This window comes from Ammodytes marinus (assembly GCF_949987685.1).
Source record: "Ammodytes marinus genome assembly, chromosome: 21".
Taxonomy (NCBI): Eukaryota; Metazoa; Chordata; class Actinopteri; order Uranoscopiformes; family Ammodytidae; genus Ammodytes; species Ammodytes marinus.
In genome coordinates this window covers 8,674,484-8,700,453 of record NC_137225.1, presented here as the reverse complement: position 1 = coordinate 8,700,453, position 25,970 = coordinate 8,674,484, and the positions used below count along the sequence as shown (strand labels likewise).

General features: G+C 40.8%; 2 protein-coding genes across 5 annotated transcripts in view; one reads left to right on the top strand and one right to left on the bottom strand.

Moving 5' to 3' along the window:
- Positions 1–15,158, top strand: part of prkdc (protein kinase, DNA-activated, catalytic subunit) — a gene marked incomplete at its 3' end in the record, with an annotated part of 34,063 nt that extends 18,905 nt beyond the window's left edge. The window contains exons 43-86 of the mRNA XM_080050289.1: positions 89–257; positions 345–410; positions 518–581; positions 709–857; positions 1,025–1,165; positions 1,341–1,460; positions 1,582–1,725; positions 1,950–2,101; positions 2,242–2,373; positions 2,627–2,738; positions 2,929–3,056; positions 3,220–3,369; positions 3,519–3,692; positions 4,155–4,253; positions 4,408–4,618; positions 4,722–4,896; positions 5,021–5,221; positions 5,327–5,442; positions 5,617–5,748; positions 5,901–6,080; positions 6,356–6,567; positions 6,806–6,944; positions 7,039–7,227; positions 7,482–7,706; positions 8,170–8,278; positions 8,465–8,567; positions 8,667–8,829; positions 8,916–9,090; positions 9,527–9,720; positions 10,021–10,204; positions 10,617–10,777; positions 11,017–11,228; positions 11,342–11,429; positions 11,525–11,668; positions 11,789–11,996; positions 12,243–12,310; positions 12,426–12,646; positions 12,815–12,907; positions 13,170–13,256; positions 13,407–13,478; positions 13,577–13,778; positions 13,909–14,097; positions 14,455–14,594; positions 14,954–15,158. Of these exons, the coding sequence (XP_079906415.1) occupies positions 89–257; positions 345–410; positions 518–581; positions 709–857; positions 1,025–1,165; positions 1,341–1,460; positions 1,582–1,725; positions 1,950–2,101; positions 2,242–2,373; positions 2,627–2,738; positions 2,929–3,056; positions 3,220–3,369; positions 3,519–3,692; positions 4,155–4,253; positions 4,408–4,618; positions 4,722–4,896; positions 5,021–5,221; positions 5,327–5,442; positions 5,617–5,748; positions 5,901–6,080; positions 6,356–6,567; positions 6,806–6,944; positions 7,039–7,227; positions 7,482–7,706; positions 8,170–8,278; positions 8,465–8,567; positions 8,667–8,829; positions 8,916–9,090; positions 9,527–9,720; positions 10,021–10,204; positions 10,617–10,777; positions 11,017–11,228; positions 11,342–11,429; positions 11,525–11,668; positions 11,789–11,996; positions 12,243–12,310; positions 12,426–12,646; positions 12,815–12,907; positions 13,170–13,256; positions 13,407–13,478; positions 13,577–13,778; positions 13,909–14,097; positions 14,455–14,594; positions 14,954–15,158 (6,598 nt within the window). The remainder of the gene's footprint in view (positions 1–88; positions 258–344; positions 411–517; positions 582–708; positions 858–1,024; positions 1,166–1,340; positions 1,461–1,581; positions 1,726–1,949; positions 2,102–2,241; positions 2,374–2,626; positions 2,739–2,928; positions 3,057–3,219; positions 3,370–3,518; positions 3,693–4,154; positions 4,254–4,407; positions 4,619–4,721; positions 4,897–5,020; positions 5,222–5,326; positions 5,443–5,616; positions 5,749–5,900; positions 6,081–6,355; positions 6,568–6,805; positions 6,945–7,038; positions 7,228–7,481; positions 7,707–8,169; positions 8,279–8,464; positions 8,568–8,666; positions 8,830–8,915; positions 9,091–9,526; positions 9,721–10,020; positions 10,205–10,616; positions 10,778–11,016; positions 11,229–11,341; positions 11,430–11,524; positions 11,669–11,788; positions 11,997–12,242; positions 12,311–12,425; positions 12,647–12,814; positions 12,908–13,169; positions 13,257–13,406; positions 13,479–13,576; positions 13,779–13,908; positions 14,098–14,454; positions 14,595–14,953) is intronic.
- garem (GRB2 associated, regulator of MAPK1) lies at positions 15,159–24,876 on the bottom strand. 4 transcript variants are annotated; one of them, XM_080050285.1, is made up of 6 exons: positions 24,540–24,876; positions 23,708–23,848; positions 23,464–23,594; positions 21,901–23,139; positions 20,276–20,430; positions 15,159–19,436 (listed from the first exon to the last, which is right to left on the bottom strand). In XM_080050285.1, the coding sequence occupies exons 1-6, from the start codon at positions 24,673–24,675 to the stop codon at positions 18,584–18,586; spliced, it is 2,655 nt and encodes an 884-aa protein (XP_079906411.1). In that variant the 5' UTR covers positions 24,676–24,876; the 3' UTR covers positions 15,159–18,583. The 4 variants fall into 4 exon arrangements, with proteins under 4 accessions (XP_079906411.1, XP_079906412.1, XP_079906413.1 ...); XM_080050286.1 differs by having other exon boundaries at positions 15,159–19,433; XM_080050287.1 differs by having other exon boundaries at positions 21,901–23,112.
- Positions 24,877–25,970: the final 1,094 nt, after the last annotated feature.

Here is a 25,970-nt window from a genome sequence, read left to right as displayed (position 1 = left end):
GGGGTCCCCAACACGTTCAAAATTCAACAATGATGTGAAACGCCTTGTTCTTTCATGACTGAATGTTGATTGTTATATTTTGTCTTAGGTCATGTTTCGAGGCATTCACCGAGAACATGGCTGGCGAGACTCAGCTCCTTGAAATCAGGAGACACTACCACTGTGCCGCGTACAACTGTGCCATCACCGTCATCAGCTGCAGCTTCACTGAGCCCAAATTCTACCAAGGCTTCCTCTTCAGTGAGAAACCAGAGAAGGTACTGGCTGGCTTTTTATAGTTCTATCCAAACTCACACTCATGTTACATTTTGTCTGGTTCTGATGGGTTTTCTTTCCTTGTCCAGTTTCAGTTCATTCTTGAAAACATCATTGATGTTGAAAGGACCTACAACTTCCCAATTGAAATTGAGGTATGTTAATCTTCTTATTTATTTATTTATTCATATATCCAGTTGTATCAACACAATGCTATGAGTTGAAGTGATGTTGTATTAATTGAATATTTTCATTAACGTAGGTCCCTCTTGAGAGAAAGAAGAAATATGTCATGATTCGAAAAGAAGCGAGCGAGGAGAATGGAGGTAATAGTGTTTTTAAGCATTTTAAATCTGCCACTGTTCGTCACGGAGCAGTTGAACATGTCCAATAAAAAATGCCCTGCCCAGGTGATAATGTTTATTTATGATATTTGTGTGGCGGTTTCCATAGAAGCGCCAGTGTATCTGTCGTCCCAGTCATACATGGCCGACAGCAGCCTGAGTGAGGAGATGAGTCAGTTTGATTTCTCCACCGGCGTCCAAAGCTTTTCCTACAGCTCCCAAAACCCAGAAGGACACGGACGCACCGTTGTAAAACGGGTTAGTCATCTTGTGGTTTTCAGCTTACATTATAAACTTGTTTCACTGTCTTGCGATGGCATTAATATTATTTCAGAGGGCAACATTTATAATAAGCAGTTCAAAAACGGATACAGAATGTGGTTCGATGGTGATAAGGAAGTTTGTTGGTATGTTTGTTCATCTAGGAGAAAGAGGAGACCAATCCCTCCCAGGATGCAACAGTGGATCTAGAAATGGATGAGCTAAATCAGCACGAATGCATGGCGACCATGACTGGTCTTATTCGACACATGCAAAGGAACAACATCACCCCCAAAGTTGAAGAGGTCAGTGGCACTGAAAAAGCATGAAGCAGCTTTTGAGTTTTTAAAGAACTGTCATTTCCATTATATTTTGATCTTTGAACAGGTTAAGTGATAATGGGGTCAGAAAACAGAATATATTAGGATTATCTACTAATGTTATTGTGTCATTCACAATGTTGCATCTTCTGTAAATCAGGGAAATGCGCCTAGTGAACTTCCTCCATGGATGAAATTTCTACATGGAAAACTAGCAAATCCAGCCACACCTCTGAATATTCGACTCTTCATCTCAAAGCTGATCATCAACACAGAGGAGGTATATGTCCTTAAAACAAATGTATAAAATATCTGTCAATTGATACTGTGTGTGACATACTTTGTCCGTCCTATGCCTACTTTTTCTTTGTGTGTTACATCTTTATTGTCTGTCTTTCCAGGTTTTCCGTCCTTATGCCAAGCACTGGCTGGGGCCGCTGCTGCAGCTTGTCGTCTCTGGAAAGAACGGTGGAGAGGGGATCCACTTTATGGTGGTGGACGTTGTGGTCACAGTGCTCTCTTGGACAAGCCTGGCAAGCCCCCAGGTAAGTTATACTTAACAGCAAATCGAATTCGAAATTGATGTTAAAACATTTGCAACAATTTTCCTTTAATCTAAAAATTCCGATGTATGACATGAGGATTTTACAATGGAATTATGGCCAAATGTAAGTGTATAAGAATAAGAATTGCATAAAGTAACAGTATAAAAAAAAACTGTGAAAACATATATTAGATTATCATTAGTAACAGAATCCTCTTGTCCCAGGGTAACCTCAGAGATGAAGTGCTGGCCAACCGTCTGTTAGAGTTCCTGATGAAGCACAGCTTTCACTCCAAGAGGGCAGTTTTCCGCCACAACCTGGAGATCATCCGCACCCTGGTAGAGTGCTGGAAAGACTGTCTGCACGTGGATTACAGGTTGCCCTACTTGCTGTCTCATTGAACAATTGATAGGCATTCAGTTTACAAAGATTGATGATGATAGATCTGGTAGCATACTAGAATACAGTTTTGAATTTAACCGGTCCTTGGCCTTTTCTCTTTGATCTCCCTTGTAGTCTGATATACCAGCGCTTTTGTGGCACCGACCCAAATAGTAAAGACAACTCTGTTGGACTTCAGCTGCTGGGAATCATCCTGGCCAACAACCTCCCTGCTTACGATGCCTCGTGTGGAATTGAGTATGAGAGGTAAAATATAAGGAGTAGCAACAAGGAAACATACATGTACTGTACACTGTGTCACATGACAGCTTTACAGTTTGAAACTGTACTTTCATATGCTAACAGAAATATTATTTTTTAAGCTGCAACCTGTGAGTTCAAGGGAAATAAAGCAACAGCTAGTAATAGAAATGGAGAACAGTATATTCAGACATTTCGGTTTTGTAACTCACGCACTGCCATCTTGGAAAGTATCTATCAGTATCTTTTTTTCCCCCAGGTACATCCAGTCTCTTACCAACAACGTTTCCTATGTGAGGTATAAAGAAGTCTACGCAGCTGCTGCTGAAATTACCGGCCTCATCCTGAAGAATATGGGTGAAAAGGACAATGTATGAGACTCTCCCCAGTTTGTCTGAATCACAGTTATACTTTATTTAATATACCACAATAGAAATAATTGCCTTAAGTGAATGCTAAGGTTAATCCACATTTGTATTTTCTGATCATAATATTTTTAAATTTGAATTAAGTTACATTTATTACTTGAATGGCCTATTTATTTCTCTATTCTTTTCTCAGCATCATCATCAACAACTTCTCAGTCATGCTGCAACTAAGATAACCAACCTGAAGAAAAAAGACATGGATGACAAGTTCATAACGTGCTTGAACAAAGTGTCAAAGCACTTTCCTCCATTCATGGATCGGTGAGTTTGTAGTTCGGCTCTATTTTTTATTCTTTCTCCCTGTGAAATAAATTCATAAATCAACATGGGGAAATGACGGTAAGTGAAGTCTTTCAACTGACATAAGTTTGAAATTCAAGTAATCCTTTAATCATTCTGAGTCTTAATTTGACAATTTTTTCAGGTTTGTCAACTATGTCTTCTTCCTCCTGCCAAAGTTGCACGGCATCTTGAAGACTAATTGTTTGGAGTGTGTGCTGAGCCGAGCTGATGTCATCCCAGACATCTTTATGCAGCTGAAGACCTCAGGCTTCATTCAGATGATGGGCCACAGGTAAGCCCTAATTGTGCTCTTCTCAATGATAGTTATTTTGTTTCTGGATTGTTTTTAGTTTATATCAGATTTGTGAAATGAAAGTACAGTACTTTTAACAATGAAACCACCACTGTGTTTTTGTGCACATTACTCGCCTGTGCTTCCAGGGATGAGGCAAGGCAGCGAGTTTGTCTGGACATCATCCACAAGATTATTGCACTTCTGACTCCAGTTCAGCTTCAGGAGCTCCTAGGAGCGGTGACAGCTTTTGTCTCCCATCCTTCACCAGTGTGCAGAGAAAGGATGTATGACATTCTCATGTGGATCCAGGACAACTACAGGTACTGTGAGCCTTTCATCATAAATGCCCTTGTTATTTACATTATTTATGCCAAAATGTAAAAGCAGTTACCAAAATGTATCATTGTTTCCAATAATGTTTTCTGATTTGACTCATGTACCAATTTAAAGGAACGCACATAGGGACTAAATAATTCCTTGTTATTATCTGGAGCTAGACCTTTTAGTCTTTTAAAAGTGATCAGTAGAATTTTAATATCAATCAATTTGTTGATCTGATGTATCATCATTTAATTTTGTTTTGGGACATTCAACATTGAATGTCAGGAAAGGAGATTGAAAAAACAGTGTGCCTAAAGGGGGGGGGGGGGACCCCTGAGGAATACCACACTTAAAATGAGCAACAGAGGAGTGGGCATTTGCTATATCACCAGCAAATAACTACATGTGTTACACAACAGAGTATATTTTATTTTTATTTCATATATTTATATATTTTCCAGTGATGCAGAGAGCATGGAAGACAACACCTCACTAGAGGTTTTGACGGCAGCTAAAGAAACACTACTCCAGGGACTGTCGGAAGAAAACCAAGGCCTTCAGTAAGAAGCCACTAATTCTTGCTTGCCTTTGTTGTCTTTCCTTTTCAATTTTTTGAAATATATATTTTGAAGTAAGGTGTCCTCCCAACTATTCACAATATAATATTCACGGTGTTGTTAACTGAAAAACCATCCTTGTCCATTCTGTTTTCAGGCTTTATGTCCGTAACTTCTGGAGCCAGGAGAAGCGCCTCCCCACTGCGACCCTGGAGCGAATGTTGACGGTGCTTCAGTCTCTGTACTCCTGTCAAATAGAAAGGTGTTTCCTGAGCTTGGCTACCAATCTACTGCTGGAAATGACCAGCCAGAGTCCCGACTTCACACGAAACATGTTTGAGTATCCACTGTCAGAGTGTGTCTTCCAGGTCAGTTTGAAATCTACAGCATTTTATTTTCGGCCAGATTCAAAGATTTGAAGAACTATTATTTTTGGTTGATGTAATTATTTCCTTTTTCCCCGCTCTCTAGGACTATGTGATAGACTCCAACTGGCGCTTCAGGAGCACAGTGATGACTCCCATGTTTGTTGAAACCCAAAGCTCTCAGGGCTCCCAGAGTATAGCAGCTACCCAGTCTGCAGCCATTAAGGGGAAGCTCCGAGCCACTCAGACTTCATTGGAGTTCTCCCAAACACAAACGGCAGGTACCACTGTCATTCAATATCCTGTTTTTTAACATGTATTCTTATGGTATGACAACAGTACTGAAAATAGAAGCATGTGCTGTAACTACCTGTAGATTAGTTAGTTACCACCTTTTTTTCCTAGGTCGACGTTCAGCATATAACTGGCTGACAGGAAGCAGTGTGGATACGCTAGCCGAGTACACACTTGGCTCTGAGTCTCTTTCTTCACTGATGGTGTTTGAGAGAGCAGGGCGGCAAACTGCAGCTAGGAGACCAGTGGGAGAAGGCTTTGGCCTCAGGCGTGTTACCGCTTCAACTGACGAGGTGGACAGTCGCACCAGAGGTTAGTCTCAGCTTTATATGGTGTTTTTTTTGTTTGTTTAAGTTAAACATTAAACATGAATACATTCCATTCATGTGAATATCTCTCATATCTCTACCTCACCAGCTGAAAATGAGAAACGTACAAACATCCTGAGATTGAGACGGAGATTTCTCAAGGATCAGGAGAAAGTCAGCTTGAATTTCGCGCAAAAAGAGATACAGCATCAAAGACAGAGAAAGGTATCAAACATGCCCACATCCTGATCCATATTTATCCAGAGTGCCAATCATTTTTTGAAATGCTGAATGGCAGCACATAAAGTTTTTGGGGATGAATGCTGTAAAGTGCAGTTTTTACTATCACTACCTCCTCCAAACTGCCAGTGTGTCTAACCGTCTGTTATATCAAAACAGGAAGACAAAGCGGATCAAAGGCTGCGGAAAGAGGCCCAGGTGACTCTCTATCGTAACTACAGAGTGGGAGACTTTCCGGACATCCAGATCTCGTACAGTAGCCTCATCGCCCCCCTTCAAGCACTAGCCCAGGTAAGACTTGTCACTGCCCTACAGTGTAGTCTGGCTGTAAATATGCTAAACCTAAATGAAAACGGATGAATACATACATCCAGAAAACAAACTGCTTAGCTTTAGTCACAGCTAATTGATTTTTCCCCCCCCCCCTTCGCATGATCCTCCAGAAAGATCCGATTTTAGCCAAGCAGCTCTTCAGCTCCCTGTTTGCCGGGATCATCCAAGAAATGGAAACGCACAAACCCAGAGCGGAGAGCATGAGGATTAAAGAGGAGCTGCGCTGCAACATGAGCACGTTCCTGAGCAAGAGCACCCTCTGCTTCCCTCCATTCATAGCATGTGTGCAGGTATGGCCTTCAGAAAGTACTTTCACATATTCACTCTGCTGGCAGACAATCTTACTGTGGCAATCATTTGAAGTACCTCCACAGTAACACTTTCTATGTCCAGAAAGAAAAGTTAGGTATTACTATGTATTTATACAACATTTTTCCTTGCAAGAAATTGAATTTGCCATGAAAGTGCTCCAATATGCTAGAGGTGCATTCATTGTTATTTTATAGTTTGATTACTGAAGTCGTCCTCAAAACTCTACTCAAAATTATAAACTTTGTTTTGTTAGGACATGTGCTACCAGAATAAGGAGCTGCAGCATCTTGATCCAGCAGCCATCAGCTCCACCAGCCTGGTGAGTCTCCAGCAGCCAGCAGGCATCCTGCTCCTGGAAGAAGGCTTGTTACATGCTGCCGGTGGCCAGGACGAACCTCCTTCCAAACGCTCACGAGGACGCAAAGAAATCCCCCCAGACACCAAAAAATGGATCCACCTTGCAAGGTTTTACAATATTGTGTTTGTGTGTGTGTGATCTCTGATGTCTAGCTTGCCCATTTTAAAATAGGAAAATATCTTGATACAATTGTGAATAATGGTGTGCTACACAGTTTGGATAGCAAAGTTGATCCATCATTGCATTACCTTCTTCAGATTGTTAATGCCAGGAGCTACATTACATTCAAATGATTGCAATAGCATTTGTTAGGGGAAGCACTGAGCGTGTACTTTGTCCCCCCAGGCTTTACAGATCTTTGGAGGATTATGATGTGGTGCGCGGCATCTTTGGTGGTAAAGTTGGGACCAAGTCGATCACCTGTGCCGCTCTCCAAGCTGAGGCCAACTCTGACTTTGCAGAAGCTGTAAAGCTTTACAATGAGGTACTACTATTGTCAGGCATAGTGCTTAGATAGCATGTCAACACACATGGATTGGTAATAGTGTAAAAATGCATATTATCTACCATACTGTCAGGCCCTGAACACTGAGGAATGGAGCGATGGCGAGCCCACTGACTCAGAGAAGGACTTCTGGGAAATAGCTTCAATGGAGGCCTACAGCCAATTGACCGAGTGGGGCTCCCTTCAGTACATCTCCACTGTAAACATAGATGAAAGCTCCCCACCCAACCTTGAGGGAATGTGGTCCGAACCACTCTACCAGGTAAAGAAGCTGACCTCTCGCATTCTAGTTAAAGTCACTTATGCATTCTTCCTCTATTGTTAAGTGATGGCAAGAAAAGAAAAACCTACATTGTGCAATCTCTGCCTGCCATGACGTGCGATTGGCAATGCATGAATCCTCAGTCATCGAAATATAATAGTGTGAAATTTTAAGTTTTAAATTTGAAAATGAATAATTGTAATTTTCTAGGATATTATAGCATTGTAAAAATGCTGTTTTTTTTTGTCGGTCAGGAAATGTACCTGCAGCACATGATCCGCAGCATGTTGAAGCAGCTGCAGCTTGGGGAGACGGAGCAGACTCTCCTCAGCTTCGTGGACAAAGCCATGAAGGTGGAGGAGCGCAAGAAGCTGCTGGAGAGTCACTACAGCCAGGAGCTCAGCCTGCTCTACATCCTACAGGAGGACTACGACCGCGCCAAATACTACACCAACCACGCCATGCAGCTGTTTATGGAGGTCAGCTGTGACATATCCTAGTGTCTGTATCAACACCTCTGAGTATAAGAAAAAGCTAATATTATTAATACTTTAATAGCAAGACGAGTTCATGTTTGTTCCATACAGTAAATGGTTTATATATGTAGAATTCAGCGCGCTCCGGTGGCGTAGTGGATAGAGCGCGTACCATATTGGCTCAGGCCTCGTTGCAGTGGTTGCGGGTTCAAATCCGACCTGGGGACCTTTATTGCATGTCATCCCCCCCTCTCTCTCTGTCTCCCCATTTCAACTCTGACTATCAATTAAAGCTTGAAAATGCCCCAAAAAATAATAATATAGGTAAATTGCATGCATCGTTTAAATCGTTCTAGTAATATAGGCCTATTGTGAATTGGCAAAGAATGAGCAGAAATGCATTTGGATATGAAATTCAACACTCAACCACAGTGTGCTTCTATTGTAATCTCTTTGCCTCCTGTAGAATTACTCTAGTGTGGATACGCTGTTGACTCAAAGTCGTCTGACCACCCTGCAGTCAGTGCAGGCCTTGACTGAGATCCAGGACTTCCTGCAGTTCATTAAAGGAGACGGTAGGCAAAGATGTCACCTGTTTAAGTCAAATAAATGTGTACACCCAGATCAAATGAACAGTTAATAGTAGCAATTTCCTCTCTTTCTTAGAGTTTTTATTTTTATATTTTTATTGCATATTAATTTCCCTTTTTTTATTGTACCACTCAGAATTTAGAAACTATAATTGCATTTCCTTTTATTAGTGTCTGTGAGCTCCCTCAAGTGGCTCATCAGACTTTGGACTGAGCGATATCCCGACGCTAAATTGGATCCAGTGAGTTTATGGGATGATATCATTACGTCTCGGTAAACAAAACAATATATTCTTTCATATTTCAAATCTTTTATATTATCATATAATACAAAAAATGTGACACAGTGGCAAGTTTGATCCCTACATTTCAGATGCTTCTTCTTGGACAAGATCAGGGAGAAGCTGAGAGGCCATCCTCCCACTGACAGTATGGAGGTGGACGGTTCAGAAGACCCAGGAAGTGAAATTGACTCATTAGTGAATAACTGCAAATTCAACATGAAGCTCCATATGGCTGATAGCGCATGGAAGCAGGTGAAGACACAACTTACTGTGGAAGTTAGTTTTTCTTCTCTCATGTTTGCCACAAACTCACTTTGGAACACTACTGTTGTTTTCAGAATAACTTTCCAGTGGCCACCAAGCTGCTGAAGGAACTTCACCGAGAAGCCAAAGCAAACCGGGGCTGGTTGCTGCGCTGGGTGCACAGCTTTAGCCGCTACAGCCATAAACGCAGCCACAGCCAGGGCCCTGTGGATCAAATCAGTTGCATAATGAAGATCATCCCACTCCTGGGTAAGCAAGCAGGGAAAAGTGTGTTTCATACTGCATGAAATCAGTGGCAAAATCTGACTGGTTCCACCATTTTTCTAATGCACGGTGGTACTTCGTACTGGAGCGTAAAAAAAAGTTGTAGTAATTGTAGTTAACCAATTAATATCAACATTAAAAAGTTTGAAAGGCCTGGCAGAATTATGCTTAGAAAATCCGTAAGAATTGCATATGTATTTTATTTTTTATTTAAAAAAATCCAAAATATTTGACTATAATCCAGAGTTAGAGAATTCTTTTTTATTTTATGTTTAAATACATTTGAAGAAACGTTATAGAAAACGTTATATAACTCGACATCATTGTAAATGAGGGTCACCCCTCAATTGGTCTCTCGAGGATAAATAAAAGTTAAATGAAAAAAAAAATAGCCAGAACTTAGCTCTTTTTCTCTGTGCAGAGGACCTCCGGACTGACTGTAAGAGGTCCGAACCTAAAGTGTTCAGAGAGCAGAAGATACTGCAGGGCACGTCTTTCCACATCCTGGCCACAGCTGTCAGCAGAAGCCCCTCGGTCCTGGGAACTATTGAAGCTGGGAAAGCAGAGAAAGTCGTAAGGCTTTCTGGAACTGCTTGGCCTAATGCAGATCCAAAGGTACTTTACTTATAAAATGAGCTTCAAACATATAGTGTACAGTCTGACAAGGTATGTTTGCCTTCTTTGGATTGCTTATTCGCTATGCAAATGTTAACATGTGGATGATAGTGCTGCAAATTGCAGGAGCTGAAATGTGATTCATTCAGTATCCGAAATGGCTGTGTTTTGTTGATCACAGAGAAATATGTCCTGGTAACTCTGCTTTGTGGGTTTGAATAGAACCCTTAATATATACAAATAGCCTATTTAAATGAGTAAGAGTTTAAGGCATTTGTTCTCTATAAACTGTGCCTGCAGAAAGTGGAGGTGGGTCTGCATTTGCAAGCGTTGAAGTTGCTGTGCGAGGCGACCAGACAGGCTGATGAAGAGCTGCAGTCGTACACTCAGGATTGTGTGGAAAGCGGCAGCATCGTTGACACATACATGGCTTTGGCTAACTACTGTGACAAACGACTGCGAGAGGAGGAGCAGAGTGATACCGGTGAGAAATTGTGGCATTCATTGATTTACCATTGAATGTATTCTAGACATAGAGAGGGTTATTTTTAACCTTAGTCAGTTATTACAGTTCTCAAACATCCACCTCTTGTATGGAACAATTGCACTCAAGAGGACACTCAATCTGACTCTGTTTGACTGCTGCACTGGTAAGGTATTTGAATGCATAAACTTCCTCAAGTGTTTATAGATATAGTATTATGGAATGTATTGTTTTGGATTAATGAAATACCTGACATATATCATTCACCTAGAAATATTAAAGGTATAGCTAACTTGGTTTACACCGTATAGCTGTGTTTTCTAAAGTGTTGTCGTATGGGTAGCTTAAATCAATAATTAATTAACTGCATTTCCAGACAGTCATTTCCTACACTGTGGGGTTTTTGTTACAGAGAGCCAGTTTCCAGAGCTGATGGCCCTGCCTGTTCATGTGGTGGAGAGCATGTTGAAAGCACTGAAGATGAACTCGGAGGAAGCCCGCCTCAAGTTCCCACGTCTGCTGCAGATCATTGAGACCTACCCCTCTGAGACACTGGACCTCATGACCAAAGAGGTGAGTGTGTTAAGACAAATAACATAATGGACATATTTAAGACGGATATGAGAAAACACTGGGAGTTTCCGTTTAACTTATCTTGCAACTGCAGCTCAAACCAGACTTTTAATTTATTAGACAACAATTAAAAATGATATGATGAACAGCCAACATTTATGTTCAAGCTTTGGTTGTGAATCACTTTATCAGCCTTCATTTTGATTTGAGCGGTGACGGTACTACCTTTCCGTGTACAGATGATGTCAGTTCCCTGCTGGATGCTGATTGGCTGGATCAGTCAAATGGCCGCCCTCTTGGACAAGCCTGAAGCCGTGGCCGTGCAGCACTGCATTGGGCAGATAGCAGAGAGCTACCCTCAGGCACTGGTATACGCTCTGATGATCAGCAGCGAGAGTTACCACTTTGAGGACTCGGCTACAGGACACCAGCAGAAAGAATTTGTCAACAGGTAAAACTGCCTAATATTCTTGTCTTGGTAAAAAAAAAAAGTACAGTTCCAGACGTATTCCCATTGCTTTCCTGTGATCAATCTGCCTATTAATATTGTGTGTATGTCAACAGGATCAAGGGCATGCTGGATAAGGGAAGAGCTGTGAAGACCTTTGTGGATGCACTGCAGCAGCTCACAAACCCTGAGATGATTTTTAAGGTAACTTGTACAAGTTCAACCATGAATGAATCCGAAGCTGCCTAACCCCCTGGTTTCTAGCCTGTCATTGATAATGGTGTGTTTGCTCCAAACAGGATTGGTGGGATTGTGTGAAAAATGAATTGGAGAAAGCAAACTTTGACAAGAAGCGGATGGGCGACATGTACGACGAGATTTATTCTTCACTCGGGGATCAAAGCGTAGACGGCCATGGAATGTTTCGCAAGAAATTCATCAAAGTTTGTAGTTTTCCTTTCATCTGTCATCTTTATAATAGCGAAGAACATGTACAACAACATACACACTTTCTTTTCCTTGATTGCAAATGGTAAACCTGCACTCTTTGATATTCATTGCAGAAATTTGCGAAAGACGTGGAGAAACTGCTGGGACCTAAAGGTAGCAAGCTGTTTGAGAAGAGAAAGGACAAAAGCGTTCTGCGGCAGGTGGAGGAGCTAGCAGCATCCATGCGTGGATTCCAGAAGGAACCGGGGAACCTGAAGGAATACTCCCCCTGGCTGAGCGCTTTCAAAGCAGATGCATTCAGCAATGAGCTGGAGATCCCAGGTCAGTAGCTTAAGAACTCACACTATTTAAGGGTCTTCTGAACTCTAGAAATGTATATATATTTTCGCTATTGAAATATCTTCTTTGTTCCTATTTAATGTTATACTTAGTTACTTCTATTCATTGCTGTGTGTATAATAGTCTGTAATTTAGGGGACGTACATTTTCCAATTGAAAATAAAATACTACTCTGTTGATCTATTGATTCACTCATGAGTTTTTTTTTTTTTTTTTCTCTTATTGCAGGACAATATGATGGCAGATCTAAACCTTTGCCAGAGTATCATGCAAAAATAACAGGCTTCGATGAAAGGGTAGGCCGTTTATTGTGGTTTTACTGTAAAACTGAAAAATGTAAGTGCTCTAATAGCCTACTGAAAACCCAGTATGAACTGACCAGTTTACTTGGTTTGAATTTATGCTCTGCAGGTAAAGGTGATGTCGTCCATTCGCCGGCCAAAGCGTCTGATAATCCGAGGTGACGATGAGCAGGACCATCCCTTCCTGGTGAAGGGTGGAGAGGACCTGCGCCAGGACCAACGCATTGAGCAGCTCTTTACTGTCATGAACATTCTGCTGAGTCATGACGCTGCCTGCACACACAGAGGCCTGCAGCTGCGCACCTATCAAGTCATTCCCATCACCACCAGGTACTGGAACGCATACACTGATTAGACTGATTGAGGGTTTAAGTAGAACAAGATTCAACTTGAATCCTTTTGGGACCGATCATTGGCACCACGCCCTAACATTCACTTATTGTTTTATGGAGACAAGTTGTCCCTTAACTCAATTTACCACTTCCTCTGTCTTAACAGAATTGGTCTAATTGAATGGATGGAGAACACCTGCACTCTGAAAGAGTTCCTGACTAACTCAATGACTGACGAGGAAGGGCAAAAGGCAGCCCGGTACGTTGTATAGTATACACATTTCACTTTAATTGCTTGAGTGTTTGTTTCACAAACGAAGATCATTTGATCAATTATGAATTTGAAATTAATGATATACTGTATACAATGGATTTAGGTTTACCAGTTTGGAAGTAGACTTAAAACCTTTTGGTGCCGGAAGTATCATGTGCTTTGTGAAAGTGTTAATATGTGTTATTTATGTATATATATATATATATATATATATATATATATATATATATTAACTCTTTTCCTAAAGGTGTGCTGAGGTCTACAGTCAGTGGCTCTCAACCTTTGCTCCAAATTCAAATGTGCAGGGCGCTGCACTATATCCTCCAGCCTACAAGTAAGAAACCTGAATGTAGAATAACGCTGATTACTGTGTGTTATGTTGATTTTAATTTTTTAATAAGACATTGTCACAAGGGGGAATTGTTTGGTATTACAAACAGCTATGAACTACGGCATATTTATAAATTACATATTTTTTTGCTAGGAAAGCGAAACGTGCTGAGACGGTCGGCAACTTTTTGAAATTGTTGCAACGTGTGCCCAGTGATCTCCTGAAGTGAGTAGAATATGTGTTATCATAGAACAGCTCATCACTTGTTAACATTTGGAGTAAAAAAAAAATCTCATTCTTGTTTTGTGTTTTCCCATTTCTAGGAGAGCGTTTCTGAAGATGTGCAACAGTCCAGAGGCCTTCCTTTCCTTGCGCTCCCACTTCATCAGCTCTCACGCCTTGCTGTGTGTCAGCCAGTGGATTCTGGGGATCGGCGACCGCCACCTCTCCAACTTCATGATCAACATGGAGACAGGAGGCATGATTGGCATCGACTTTGGTCATGCGTTCGGTTCAGCCACACAGGTTAGTCATACTAATTTTATTAAGGGCAGAAGTGACAACATTGTTTGAAATATTTGCATCTGCCGTTGCCATCCACCGTTGTCCTGCATTAACAATTTCCTTTCCGTGCCATGTTGTATTTTCCTCACAGTTCCTCCCTGTGCCTGAGCTCATGCCTTTCCGGCTGACCCAGCAGTTTGTGAATCTAATGCAACCCATGAAGGAGTCTGGTTTGATCCAGAGCGTGATGGTCCACTCCCTCCGAGCCTACAGGGCCGAGCCAGACCTGCTGCTCAACACCATGGATGTGTTTGTGAAGGAGCCCTCGCTGGACTGGAAGGTGACCATCACTCCTGCTGCTAGCACCACACTAAACATAGAATTTCTGAACTGTACATAAAAAAGGCGTGGGTTTTTGACAAAATCTCTGGGGATGTCTGTAAAGAAGTGACCAAGAGTTGAGTTTTTTTAGTATAAGCTGTAGGGAATTTTCACCAAGGCAGGCGTCATGTGCTTAGGCACTGATAATAGTTGTTTGTCATAATTTTTTTTATTGTTTTATGTTCAGTGCTTTTGAATTTGTTACTATTTGTATAAAACATTTCTTTAAATTTTTAGTTAGCTGGTTGCGTTACAATAAACAGTAGTACTACTAGTAGTTGTACTACAAATGACGTTTCCCTTTGCTATTACACAGAACTTTGAGCTGAAACAACTGAAAAAAGGAGGCACGTGGAAGGAGGACGTGAACACCAAAGAAATCAACTGGTATCCCTTACAGAAGGTGAACTTTGCCAGGCGGAAACTAGAAGGAGCAAATCCTGCTGCTATAACCAGGTAATATCACCAAATCATGATATGGCAGACCAATCAATAGGATTTCAGTAACGTTAGACCACATGTAGGATTTTTATTTAAAAAATTAGATACTGTATAAGCTTGTATTGTTGACATTCATTATGGTGTAAATATATTGCCTCAACTGTATAAATGACTATACAACACAACCGTAGAAAGCCATAATAGTGAGCTAATGAGCTCATTTTTAGGACCCTATTGATAATATAAATTTTTGGTTTTCAAAAAGAAATGTCAGCTTTCACGTGTTTTTAATCCAAAATACTGGAGCTGGTCTTCAAAAAGACATGAATCCTGAATTTGACTTGTGTATGATTCAATGTTGGTTTATTTTTCAGTGAGGAGCTGAAGCTGGGATTTGAGAAGGACGCTGCCTTCCCTGGGATGCAGTCTGTGGCCTTGGGGACGGCCGAACACAACATCCGTGCTAAACTTCCAGCTGCAGGCTTGTCTGTGGAGAAGCAGGTGGACTGTCTGCTTGACCAGGCCATGGACCCAAATGTACTGGGCAGGGTTTGGGTGGGCTGGGAACCATGGGTCTGATTATTTTGATGTGTGAAGTATTTCTAAATAGTCCTTAAAAACAAATTGGTAAAAATTGTTATTATTAACTGGAAAATAGTGTGAAAAGTGAATCATAATTTTCATGTATTGTCTTCTGGCAGGATCAGCATATTAGCACATATACTTAACTAAAAATCAAGAAAACGAATGTCTGGCCAAAGGATGTAGTTTGGGAATTCTAAAATAGAAATATTCTTGTTTTTAATCAGACACTATGGGTATGGATGCTATAATGTTGGCCCTTCTTTTCATGTCAAATCTACCATTACGATCAATGATTAATGTTTTGATACTTTAAACTATGAACGATTAAAAAAGACGTTCAGGTCATATTTAAAGGACCTCCAGTGGGAACCGTGTAGCTTTTTGAACAGAGTGGTTAACCTGCTTGATGCAAGGCAGGAAACAGACAAAAGCAGAACTGATGAAGCACTTCATTTCAGGTTTATGAAATACTTCAGAAAGCTTGAAAAGCTTTGCTGTGGACGTAATGCAATTTTATGACAGCTTTTTGTATATCTTCAGGACCATTTGGAGCTCAACTAATCCATCCAAGAGTTTCCAGATCAATCAGACCATATAACTAAACCTAGTAGGGTTTCAACTAAGCTATTTCCATAGTTGGGTCAACACCCATTCTATGTTGCTTCAGTGTCACGTTCATCACCCAGTATTATGTATGACACTCTTACAAAATGTGCAATATTGGACTAATCCGCAATTTCATATTAAAAGTAGCATAAAAGAAAAAACACACAAACAAGTTAATCCATTTTTAATAGATTATACAATCAAAACATAGTAAAACTACAGTTGAGTGGAAAGATGACCGTCCATAACTTAAGATTGCAGTAATGCTGACCAATACTAGAAATGCTATAAAACCCAGTGTCACATTTATTTCAATCCTTTTTACACAAAACAAAATGCAACAATTCATGTAGGCTTCAGTCCACAATGGATAGGCATAATCAAGATGGAATACAATTTACAATTTCCTGTTTGCTGATGGTGTATTAAAAGGGACTGGGTCACTTGTTGCAGTGTGTTCACAGTTTATAACTCTAAATTATTCAGGTAAAATCACTTTCTTGGAAAACGATTGTTAGCTTGATTTTTAATTTCCCCATAATGAACACTGTGGCAACTGCAACACACATACTACTCCATTGCTAAGTTGTTCCCTCCCTCTGTCTACTTGCAGTGCCATGGCTATTGCATATAGGACATTAACCACTAAGTCACAATAGTTCTTAGGAACAAATGCCATTCCCCACATAATGGAAAAGGAAATCCGGAAATTACCTGTAAAGGGGCTTATTAACATTATTTTGGTCACTGTCCATGTAGTGTGACTGAGACATTTTTTTTAGATGTTATTTTAATGCATGTATTTTATAAACCAAAGTTTGAACATAAGCTTTTTCTCAATAAAAATAATTTCAACATTAGTATTCGCTTTCTTCTTTAAAAAAAAATTACAATACATTTACATAAAAAATAAAAATTTCAGGTAACATATGTAACATCCCATTGCAAAATTGTCATGGGGGGATAAACAATAGCTGTTGGCCAACAGATTTCACCTGGGTTGTAGCAAGGCTGTTGTTGCTGAGGCACCTTCATATGTCAGCCATACGAACAGTCTGACAATAGCTATTCTGCATATATTTGCATCAGGTTAAAAAGAGTTAAATAGCTGCATAAATAAATTAACGCGATACAACAACAAAAAAATTGGTACCAATACAAACCAATATTTCATTTTAGCAGATCATTTTCATTTTTAGCTAAGACGCCTCTCAGGTTCTATGGAAATAACAGGCTTAACATCATTCCCTGATGTTTCTGCTAAGAGCATAATCTCAAAACAGCAAAAGAAAATGTTGTGCCAAAGTGAAATATTAAATAGTTGAAGTACTCTGGATTAAGGCGCAGAAAGCTTTCTTTTACTTGTTTCTTGCATTAGAGGACACTTATAATACAATGAGAAGGGAAAAGTACCATTTGGCTTGTGAAAAAGCACGTAGTATGTTCACTATCTGCATAGACACTTATACATTTATTTTTAATGACCTCATCTGCAATTAATTAGGCTACCAAAGTGCATGTTGCATTTGTGTTTGTGTAGAATGTCGTGGTCCACTACCTCTGTTGGTTATTTCTATGTTAGTTTTAGAGTGGGACATAATTTCGTTAGGCCTCAGTTATTATTTTTCAGTTATAAATAATCTAAATCTCGAGTTACATGTTTCAGGTTAAAGCAAGTAGCAATAGTTAAATTCAACTTTAAATTAAAAAGGCTCACGTAGTAATAAGACCCTGCAAAATGACAAATAAGGCATTTTGTTTCACACAAGAGACTGGGATAATCATTTGATTTGGCTCTTGCTAGCATCCTTCCCTAAAGTAGAATATCACAACATGAATGCATATGCGATTTCGGGTGATTGACAAAGACCACTTGGTTTAAATTCATGCACGTATCAGATGGATATACAGACAGATAACACTCCCGTCTAATTTTTCCAATTCATTTTCTACATCAGTATGATACCACAGGCTCAGAGATAAGGTTTACATCATTGAGTAATTCTCACCATTTGGAAGAGAAGTGAATGTTCACCGATGCAGATGAGCTTTTCGGTAAAGAGCTTAAAGCACCAGATTTTTAAAAGAACACAAGTATATCTAAATGCGTTAGCAGTAGGTTCTTGACTTCATTCTACTTTCTACATCACATATTTGACCTTGTAGAAAGCAGTGCAGGAATGAATTATGTACAAGGCTTAAACAGACGTACATCACATGTAACTGCATGACTATATAATAATTACCTACTTCGGCTGTATTATTAAAATAAAATACCACATTTCTTTTGCTAACCAAATTCAGACAAAATTCCAATATCCACCATGTTATCTACATGTGGTAAATAAGGAACATACACTGTAATCCATCCTCTGGTTTTTGTGCTCTCTCAAACATCCTGAATATAGCAGAATGTTGTGATATTCACCTTTTAAAAGAACAGACTCATACATTGTCGTCATTCCTATCACACTAGTGTTCTTGTTAAGATTGTTTTTGGCTTACAAATAGGATTTGGGTAATGACATGAGCACAAGTATACTTTGGGTGAAAAAGAACTACGGTAAGTAGCTGACATGAAAATGTCATCATGAAAGTGTCAAATGATTCCATTCAGTTAGTAAAAAGCAGTCACAGACTTTTAGTTGGCTGGGAAATGTTACCCAACTATCTTCCCTGTTATATAGTAACAAGGACATTAATTCATATTTTTACAAAAAGAAACTCTTTGTGGCTTGGTGTGCATAGCATATATATTGAAGGCATGACTTGCTCTGCTTTAGAGCAGGATTTAGTGTCATATATACTGCTTGTTATATCTTAGGCCTCCAGCCATTTATGAACTGCATTAGTTTTTTCACTTGCAGTTTGCTTAGCTTAAAGTCCTCAGACAGAATCTCCTCAGTGAGCTGCAGGAATAAATTCCCATCAATCTTCTCGGACACAAAAAGAGAAACTATGTCATCCGGCAGGCCTATAAACCTTAGAGATTTAGACACCTCTTCGATAGAAAGACCGGCCAGGCTGGACGGGGGCTGCCACAGGGCAGTGGCAGAAAAGGAAGGACAGTTAGGAGTTAATGAGTTAGAGATGGTGTATATATCTGTAGTATCCTGCTCCTGTTGAGTATTAGGGCTATTTGAAGGTTCCTGCTTACTGCCACAGCTTGCTCCTGACAGTACATCAATGCTCGTCTTTATGGCATTAGATTTTGGTGTTCTTGGTGGCAGGATGGGGCAAGAGAGGCTCTGCTTAGTGTTAGACTCTTCTATCGGCTTGTCTCTGTACATTTCTGAGTTGTAGCTTGAAGACTTGGTGCAGAACTGATTGAGAGTGGCGTCCTGCAAGCTGCAGTCCTTACTGCTGTGTGCGTGCTCTCGACCATCAAAGTCCACGAGGCTGGAGGTGCAGGTTTTGGCGGTGCTCTTCCTGGGGTAACTGTAGTAACTTCGCCCGCCCGCCGGCAGGAATTCCTCCATGCTACGCGACTCTCCTCCGCTGAAGTTATTTGGCCAAGACAACCTGGAGGACCTGCGATCCGGAGGCTGGCTACTGCAGGGCGACGTGGCCTTTGCCTCGGTGCTGTGGGATTTCACCCAGTTACAGGGGTTGCACACACGGCTTTGCTCTTGGGGCTCGGCCGCCTCTTGCTCATGTGCTCCACTACTGATGGAAGAAGAGAAAGGTTCATTTCTGGAGTAAGAGTACACCTTAATGTATCATAACGCATCATATGATATAAATATTTAACATTTTGAACAGCTATGTTTTAAGTTAAAGCTGTTACCGAACCTTAAAGCTCCCATATTATACACTTTTCGGTTCTATTATACACCATATTATATGGTCTTAGTGGTCCCTAATACGTTTTTCTTTAATTGTTTGCTGAAAAAAACTTTCAGATAATTTATTGTACTATGCTGATGTTCAGCTAATCTCACAATGGCCTATTTTTTAAAAAAGAGTTGCAGGTCCCCTCGTAAATATACAATCTTTGAGCTCTCCCCGCCCCCTGTCCGGAAGCGAAGCCAGATACGCCTCGCCCTCTGTCTGTCAGGGCCGTGGACCAATAAGAAATAGGGGTGTGGGCTGCACAGTGGAAGCTTCTGGCTTTACGGTTTGTGAGGTCAGAAAAGGGGATAATTCTGACTGGAGTGTTTTTGGGGGGAGGGGTGGGGGTTTCAGAAAAGGGGAGAGTGAGAAAAGGAGAGATTGTTATTTTCTTTAATATTTTGGCAGTCTCTAGGCACACCGTGGACCCATGGATATGTTGGAACACATTTAAAAAGTGCATTTAGCATAATATGGGACCTTTAAAGAAAATAATGCGGGACAAGAAGAAACTCTTGAGGGCTAATGCTTAACTTTTTATCTGCAAATAAATGTAAAAGACTGTACAGCTACAGAAACAAATACAATGACATCACAGGTCTCTAGGTCCATGACATGCCAGTCATGACAATTGGCCTTTAAAATGTAAAACTTCACAAATGGTTCCCACTTACATGTTGTGTAGACCAGAAGAATAGTAGGAGAGGGTTGGACTTGGAGAGCGAGTCTCCTGCTGCCGTGGCTTAGACAGGATGGGCACTGTTGGCATCTGTTTCAGACTCCGTGGAGGGATTGGTGGTGCGTTTAAAAGACGGCATTCTTCCTTCACCTAGAAAAAGGAAATTAACAGACTTAAAAACTGACGAGAAGGAACCGCTAATGTGGGGTTGTTGAATGAAGAGCACCAGGCGACAGGCTGCTCACCTCCAAACTCCAAGGTTACCCAACTGTTCTGTGCCCTGCTTATTTGTGGAAAACTGTTCTCGCTGTGAATAGCATGAAATCAAAATCGCGGTTGACCTTCTATTATGACTTATTCCTAAAGGTCACCTATTATGCAAAATGCACTTTTTCATGGTTTTTCAACATTAATATACATCCCTGGAGTGGCAAGAGACTCCCAAAGTATGAGACAAAAACAACCCTCTGATGTCAAGGGGAGAAGCCGCGCCCCCTTTTTACCAACCTAACTAGCACTACCTCAACTGTTATGAACACATCCCCAGATACCCCTGACCTGAATCTAACTGGCAGGTTTCAGGGTCAATCGGAGCAGTCTGGGCTTTTCGGAAGGCTTGGCTTAAAGAGAAAGGTGCCAAAACGGACTGTTTCAAGACAGAGACTGAGAAGAGGAGATTCAGCAATTGGACTGTGAGAAATATAAAGGGTTTTTTGGACACTACACCATGAAGACAGTTTTAGAAGAAAGACAAATTACAATTTTAAACCTGAAAATGAGCAGAATATGTGACCTTTTAAAACGAAAAAGACCTTTCTCTTAATACTGACACAGTAGTTAGTCCGTGTTCTATTTCTGACAAAGAAGACACTTGTTGCTGTTACCAAGACTGAAATCTTTTAGGGTTACAACAAAGTACAGATCGACCGATTATCGGCGCCGATATTCAGCATTTTGACGCATATCGGCATCGGCCATTTTTTATTTTTTTTGTAATATATAAATATATATTATTATATATATACGATAAAGAAATAGGAAAAAAATACAGAAATAGACTAGTAGTAGCTCATGGCATATTGAAATAGTGGATGTGTGTGTTTGTGTGGGTGTTTATTGGGAGGGAAAAGTACTGTGGCTAACTTCTGTGGGTGGTTGTACAGGTAGAGTTTGGCAGAGTAATTGAGAATAAAATCAGAGATTAAAGTAAATAACTGGGTAGTGCGTCTCCTCCTCCCCTGCTTCGCTTCCTCTCCCCATGGTTTCGAGGTAAATTAAGGCAGCAGACTCTCCCGAAATTGTAATAAATATCCCAGTTAGGGGTGTGTACGGGTACACGTGTAACCGGTTAGTAAATCACAACGAGTTCAGGAACATTTTAGGGAGCCATTTATTTGTTTAAATTGTGTTATGTTGCAAATCTGTGTTTTAAGTTTTGTGTTTATTAAACATATTCTTAAAGGCATTTAAATTAAGTTAAGTGTTGGAGTTTGTATAATTCAAAATTTTGACGGCAATATTTTCCATTTTTCTGCCCCCTTGACTACCGATAATCGGTATCGGCCCTGAAAAAACCATATCGGTCGACCCCTACAACAAAGTATAGTAGATTATACTCACAGCTTCAGACTTGGGTGGGACCGGAGGTGGAGTAAGAGACGTATCTGGACTGGTCGATGCAACAACTGGACAAGTGACAGGGTATGACAGGGCTGCTGTTGAGCCACAGCTACTGGCGACGCCTCGAATTCCCTCACTTATAGAAGGTTTTGGGACCTGACCCCTCAAGTGATCCAACCACAGCTCCTCGTAGGGAACATCGGACTTGTTGAGGGACGGCTGTTGGTTTGTGCTATCCATCATGTCAGGGAAAAAGTGCTCACTTTCTACCGAGTCTGAGGGGAGGCAATCGGAGGGCAGCAGAGCCCAATCTCCACATAGTGTCATGCAGCCCTGCAGATTGACCTCGCTGTTACCGTGCAGGTTGCTCCCGTAGACGCACACGGACAGACGGTGGAAGGACTGCGTGAGTTCGTCCCGGGCGTAAGTCAAAGAGCTGGGAATCTGCATGTGGTTGGAGCAGCCGTTGGAACTGCCACTGCCTCCGCTGCTTCCACTGCAACTGCCGTTCCCATTCCCACCACTGCTTTTCTTGGGGCTCTTACCGTCGTCGTTCCAGTCCGTCCGCACGTCCCGGACGGCGCGAGAATAGTCGTCTATGTCAAACTGCTCCCCGCAGAAGGAGAACCAGCGATGCACCATGGTCTCCAGCCACAACTCTCCTTGCAGCAGCTCCTCGGGGATGATAAACCTAGGCATGGCCATGTGGAAGGGGAAATGGACGGGGATTATTTTGTTGCTCCGCAGGACGCAGCACACGACCACCGTCTTGGTCTGAATGTTGACCAGTTTGTAGCGATGGCCCTCGCGGATGAGGTGGAGGTCGTGCTGGTTGCGCGGCGGACCGCTGGGCACCGTGACGTTGACCGGGAGACGGGTCTTCTCCACGATGTTCCTGATGTTGTGCTCGCCGTCCTGCATCTGGAGCTCCAGTGGACTGCAGGTGCTGAAGCGGCCTTTGCACTGGAAGGGCAGGCTGATGCTCTCGTTGGTGCGGTGGTTCATGCAGATCAAGCAAGGCATCTTGCCGCGACCAATCTTACTGATGGAGTTCAGCTTCCCGATCTTCTTAAAGATGGTGTTGAATCTGGACTTCTCTCTAGAGGTCTTGGCGTACAGGATCTCGGCCTGGCCCATTAGTGTCAGTTCATCGCCGGTGCTTAGTGTGATGTTGTAAACTTCAGTGTCTTCATTGCATTCCCCTGAAGCCATCTGTGAAAGCACAGCACATGTGAAAACCTAGTGAGTAAACATTAATTCAGCAGGTTAATAATTGCTTTCATTGAAAATCAGTCACTGGTTTACTTTTCCTTGGTAAATGTTCTTAAAAGTAATGGCTTTGCATTTCTTAACGTTCAGAAAATGAACCAAATCCACTTAAATAAATAATGCCGTCTTAACAGGACGATTCTAGGTTTAACTAGAAATCTTGATTTATAAAAACACCTATGTCAGAGAAGTAAATAACATAGCATTTGTAGTCCAAAACATATATTCATTTTAACTTACACTACAGATCTCACAACTATTCACAATAATTCATTCCACAGGTTAAATGCATACCTTAACATTGAAGGTGATTTCTTCCATGACGTATACCCTTTCAGGGAAAGCTTTGGCCACCTCCTCCACACTGTTGAAGTACTGCACAGGCTCCTTGACATCTCTATCCTGCTCCAGTAATTTAAACTGACCTGAAAGTTGGAAAATACATATTATTGGATAATGCACATGCCTGGGTTGAACTTTTCCCACAAAAGCAAATGAATGAACATGCAGCATCCGTGCAGAATCAGATGTAGCTCACCTTCATAGTGCACTGGAATCTCTATTTTGGGCCCGATGACATAGTGTCCCTCCTCCAAACTGTGAGCAGTGATAGTCGTCCACTGACGGCAGGAATGAATCAAGAGGTAGTCATGGTCTCTGAGCCCTTCGACCGACTGACCTGCAGCAATGAAAACAATGAGGCGATCACAGATTATACCTTACACTCCAGTAGATATTATAATACTGCAAGGTGCAATAGACAAATGATTAAATGTACTCTAAATTTGAAACATTTCCAAGTAACCTCTGATGTACTTGCTGCACAATCAAAATCCAACTGATATAAAACATCAACAATAGTTTTGTGTCATGTTATGCAACGTCATGAAACTTGGAAAAAGTATAGTTTAATAGTAAAAATTGCTATAAATTATGATATGTCCAACACGGTTGGGCAATTTACATTCTGATGCATTTAAGTGATGTCCCATCAACTAATAATGCTAATAGTATATCAATCGTTTTTACTTTGACTTACTGCCTTTAGGATACAACATGGCAACAGTTTGACAGCAGAGAAATAACATGAAATCTATAAAATGACACTGACAAACTTGGTTAATGTTATTTGGTGAGATGTGAACAAAAGATGCAAGGGCTTTACTACAGCGTCGCAACTTTCTACGTTAGAATTAGCCAACGCTTTTAATGTTAGCAAGACAATATTGCATGAAAATTATACAATACGATGACAAAAACAACTGCAGAAGTTTGTCTTCCAAACGGTAGTTAGTTTACCTTAGCTGCTAACTAGCCATTAGCAGCTAGCAATAGAAAACTAAACCTAGTAGTGACGGAAAGTTACAAACCGTTGTCCAGCTTGGCAATTTGAGGCAACCTATACGAGCTGACAAGTTGATCTAATGGTAAGGACGTCGTGCTCCATGTGACATCTTTTAAATTGTTGTACAACATTGTTCCAAGGTCCATTATGCTAGCGTACATTAGCCCACTGGAGTGCTAGCAATGTGTAAACACGGTCACAAAAGGCTACACTACGCTAACCAACTTAATAACATATCAGCTCTCCGTCCACAGCTTTATGTTTTGGCACGTTTCTTATTAATTGTCGCATATTTCCCCTTTCTTTTGTCTACGTATCGTGAAGGTCCGTTGGGTGATAATCTATTAACAGAGCCATGTTTGTTTAGCTAGCGACGGCTGCATCAGGGCAACTCATCCAGAGTTAACCAGATGAGTAGCGGAAACACGTCTTTTCTTCTTTTAAAATAAGAGCTTGTTTACTCTGGGGTTCACAAGATAGTTCATACGGGTGTGCAACACAAAAACATGAGGAAAAATATATTGTGTGAAAGAGTGCATGGTTTTTGCTAAAGGTTCAACTGGCAACTCACAAGCAATGCATTTTTTTTAAAGTATTTAGGGAAAATTGAAGTTTTGCACTGTTCAGCGTGGCACTAATGTAGCCTATGTAAAACTGTAAGTAACAAAAGTTGGGTCACAAAAATGGACCCGAACAATGGCATTTGAATTGATAAAGTGGTAAAAGTAGCCTAGATGCGCAATGAAAAAACAATTGATAAAGGATCAAGTGATCTGATGACTTTAAATAAGATTTAAATAAAGAGTAGTGTTGAGTTTTTAGAGCTATGTTTTCATCATTTCCATTCAACATGTTTCATTCACAAAACAAAAAAGTCACTCAGGCTATCATTTTAAGGACGGTAACACCAGGGGTGAAAGCATAGTAAATAATAAAAAAGTGAAAGTGACAAAAATGAATTGCTAAAAATGGGTGTGACCAAATGATGTGTGAAGTGGAAAATAGAGTTATAGGCCTAAATCATGTGAAGTGAAATAACAGTGATAAATGATCAGGTGAAGGGGAAACTGTAATAACGAGTCAATTAATTTTTAGTTTCACATCCACGTATACCACTGTATTTATCAATTTACATGCACATTTATAATGTGTTAAATTAATCCCTCATACATGTGCTAACAATAAAGAGAGTCTATTCAATAATACTCCACATATTGCTCCACATGTAAGGCTTGTAAATCATGATGAAATAATCTATATGAAATAGTCAAGCCTATGTCATCACTCCATTATCATTTATTGCAATATAGATGCCAAGGGATTTCATGGTGGGGACAATGAATCATTGGGCCTTAAGACCTTGTGATGGTGCGGACATTAGTGTAACCACAACACTATCACTGTCGTCACACTTCCTGTGCTGCCTGGTACAAATCAGAGGAACTTCCTCACTTTG

What these genes read in the sequence shown, in the direction of transcription:
- garem (XM_080050285.1), bottom strand. Translation starts at nt 24,675, where the DNA reads ATGTACGCTAGCATAATGGACCTTGGAACAATGTTGTACAACAATTTA. An exon ending in AATTGCCAAGCTGGACAACG is followed by an intron (nt 23,849 to 24,539) that starts GTTTGTAACTTT and finishes TCATTGCTGCAG; the next exon opens with GTCAGTCGGTCGAAGGGCTC. An exon ending in AAATCACCTTCAATGTTAAG is followed by an intron (nt 23,140 to 23,463) that starts GTATGCATTTAA and finishes TTTACTCACTAG; the next exon opens with GTTTTCACATGTGCTGTGCT.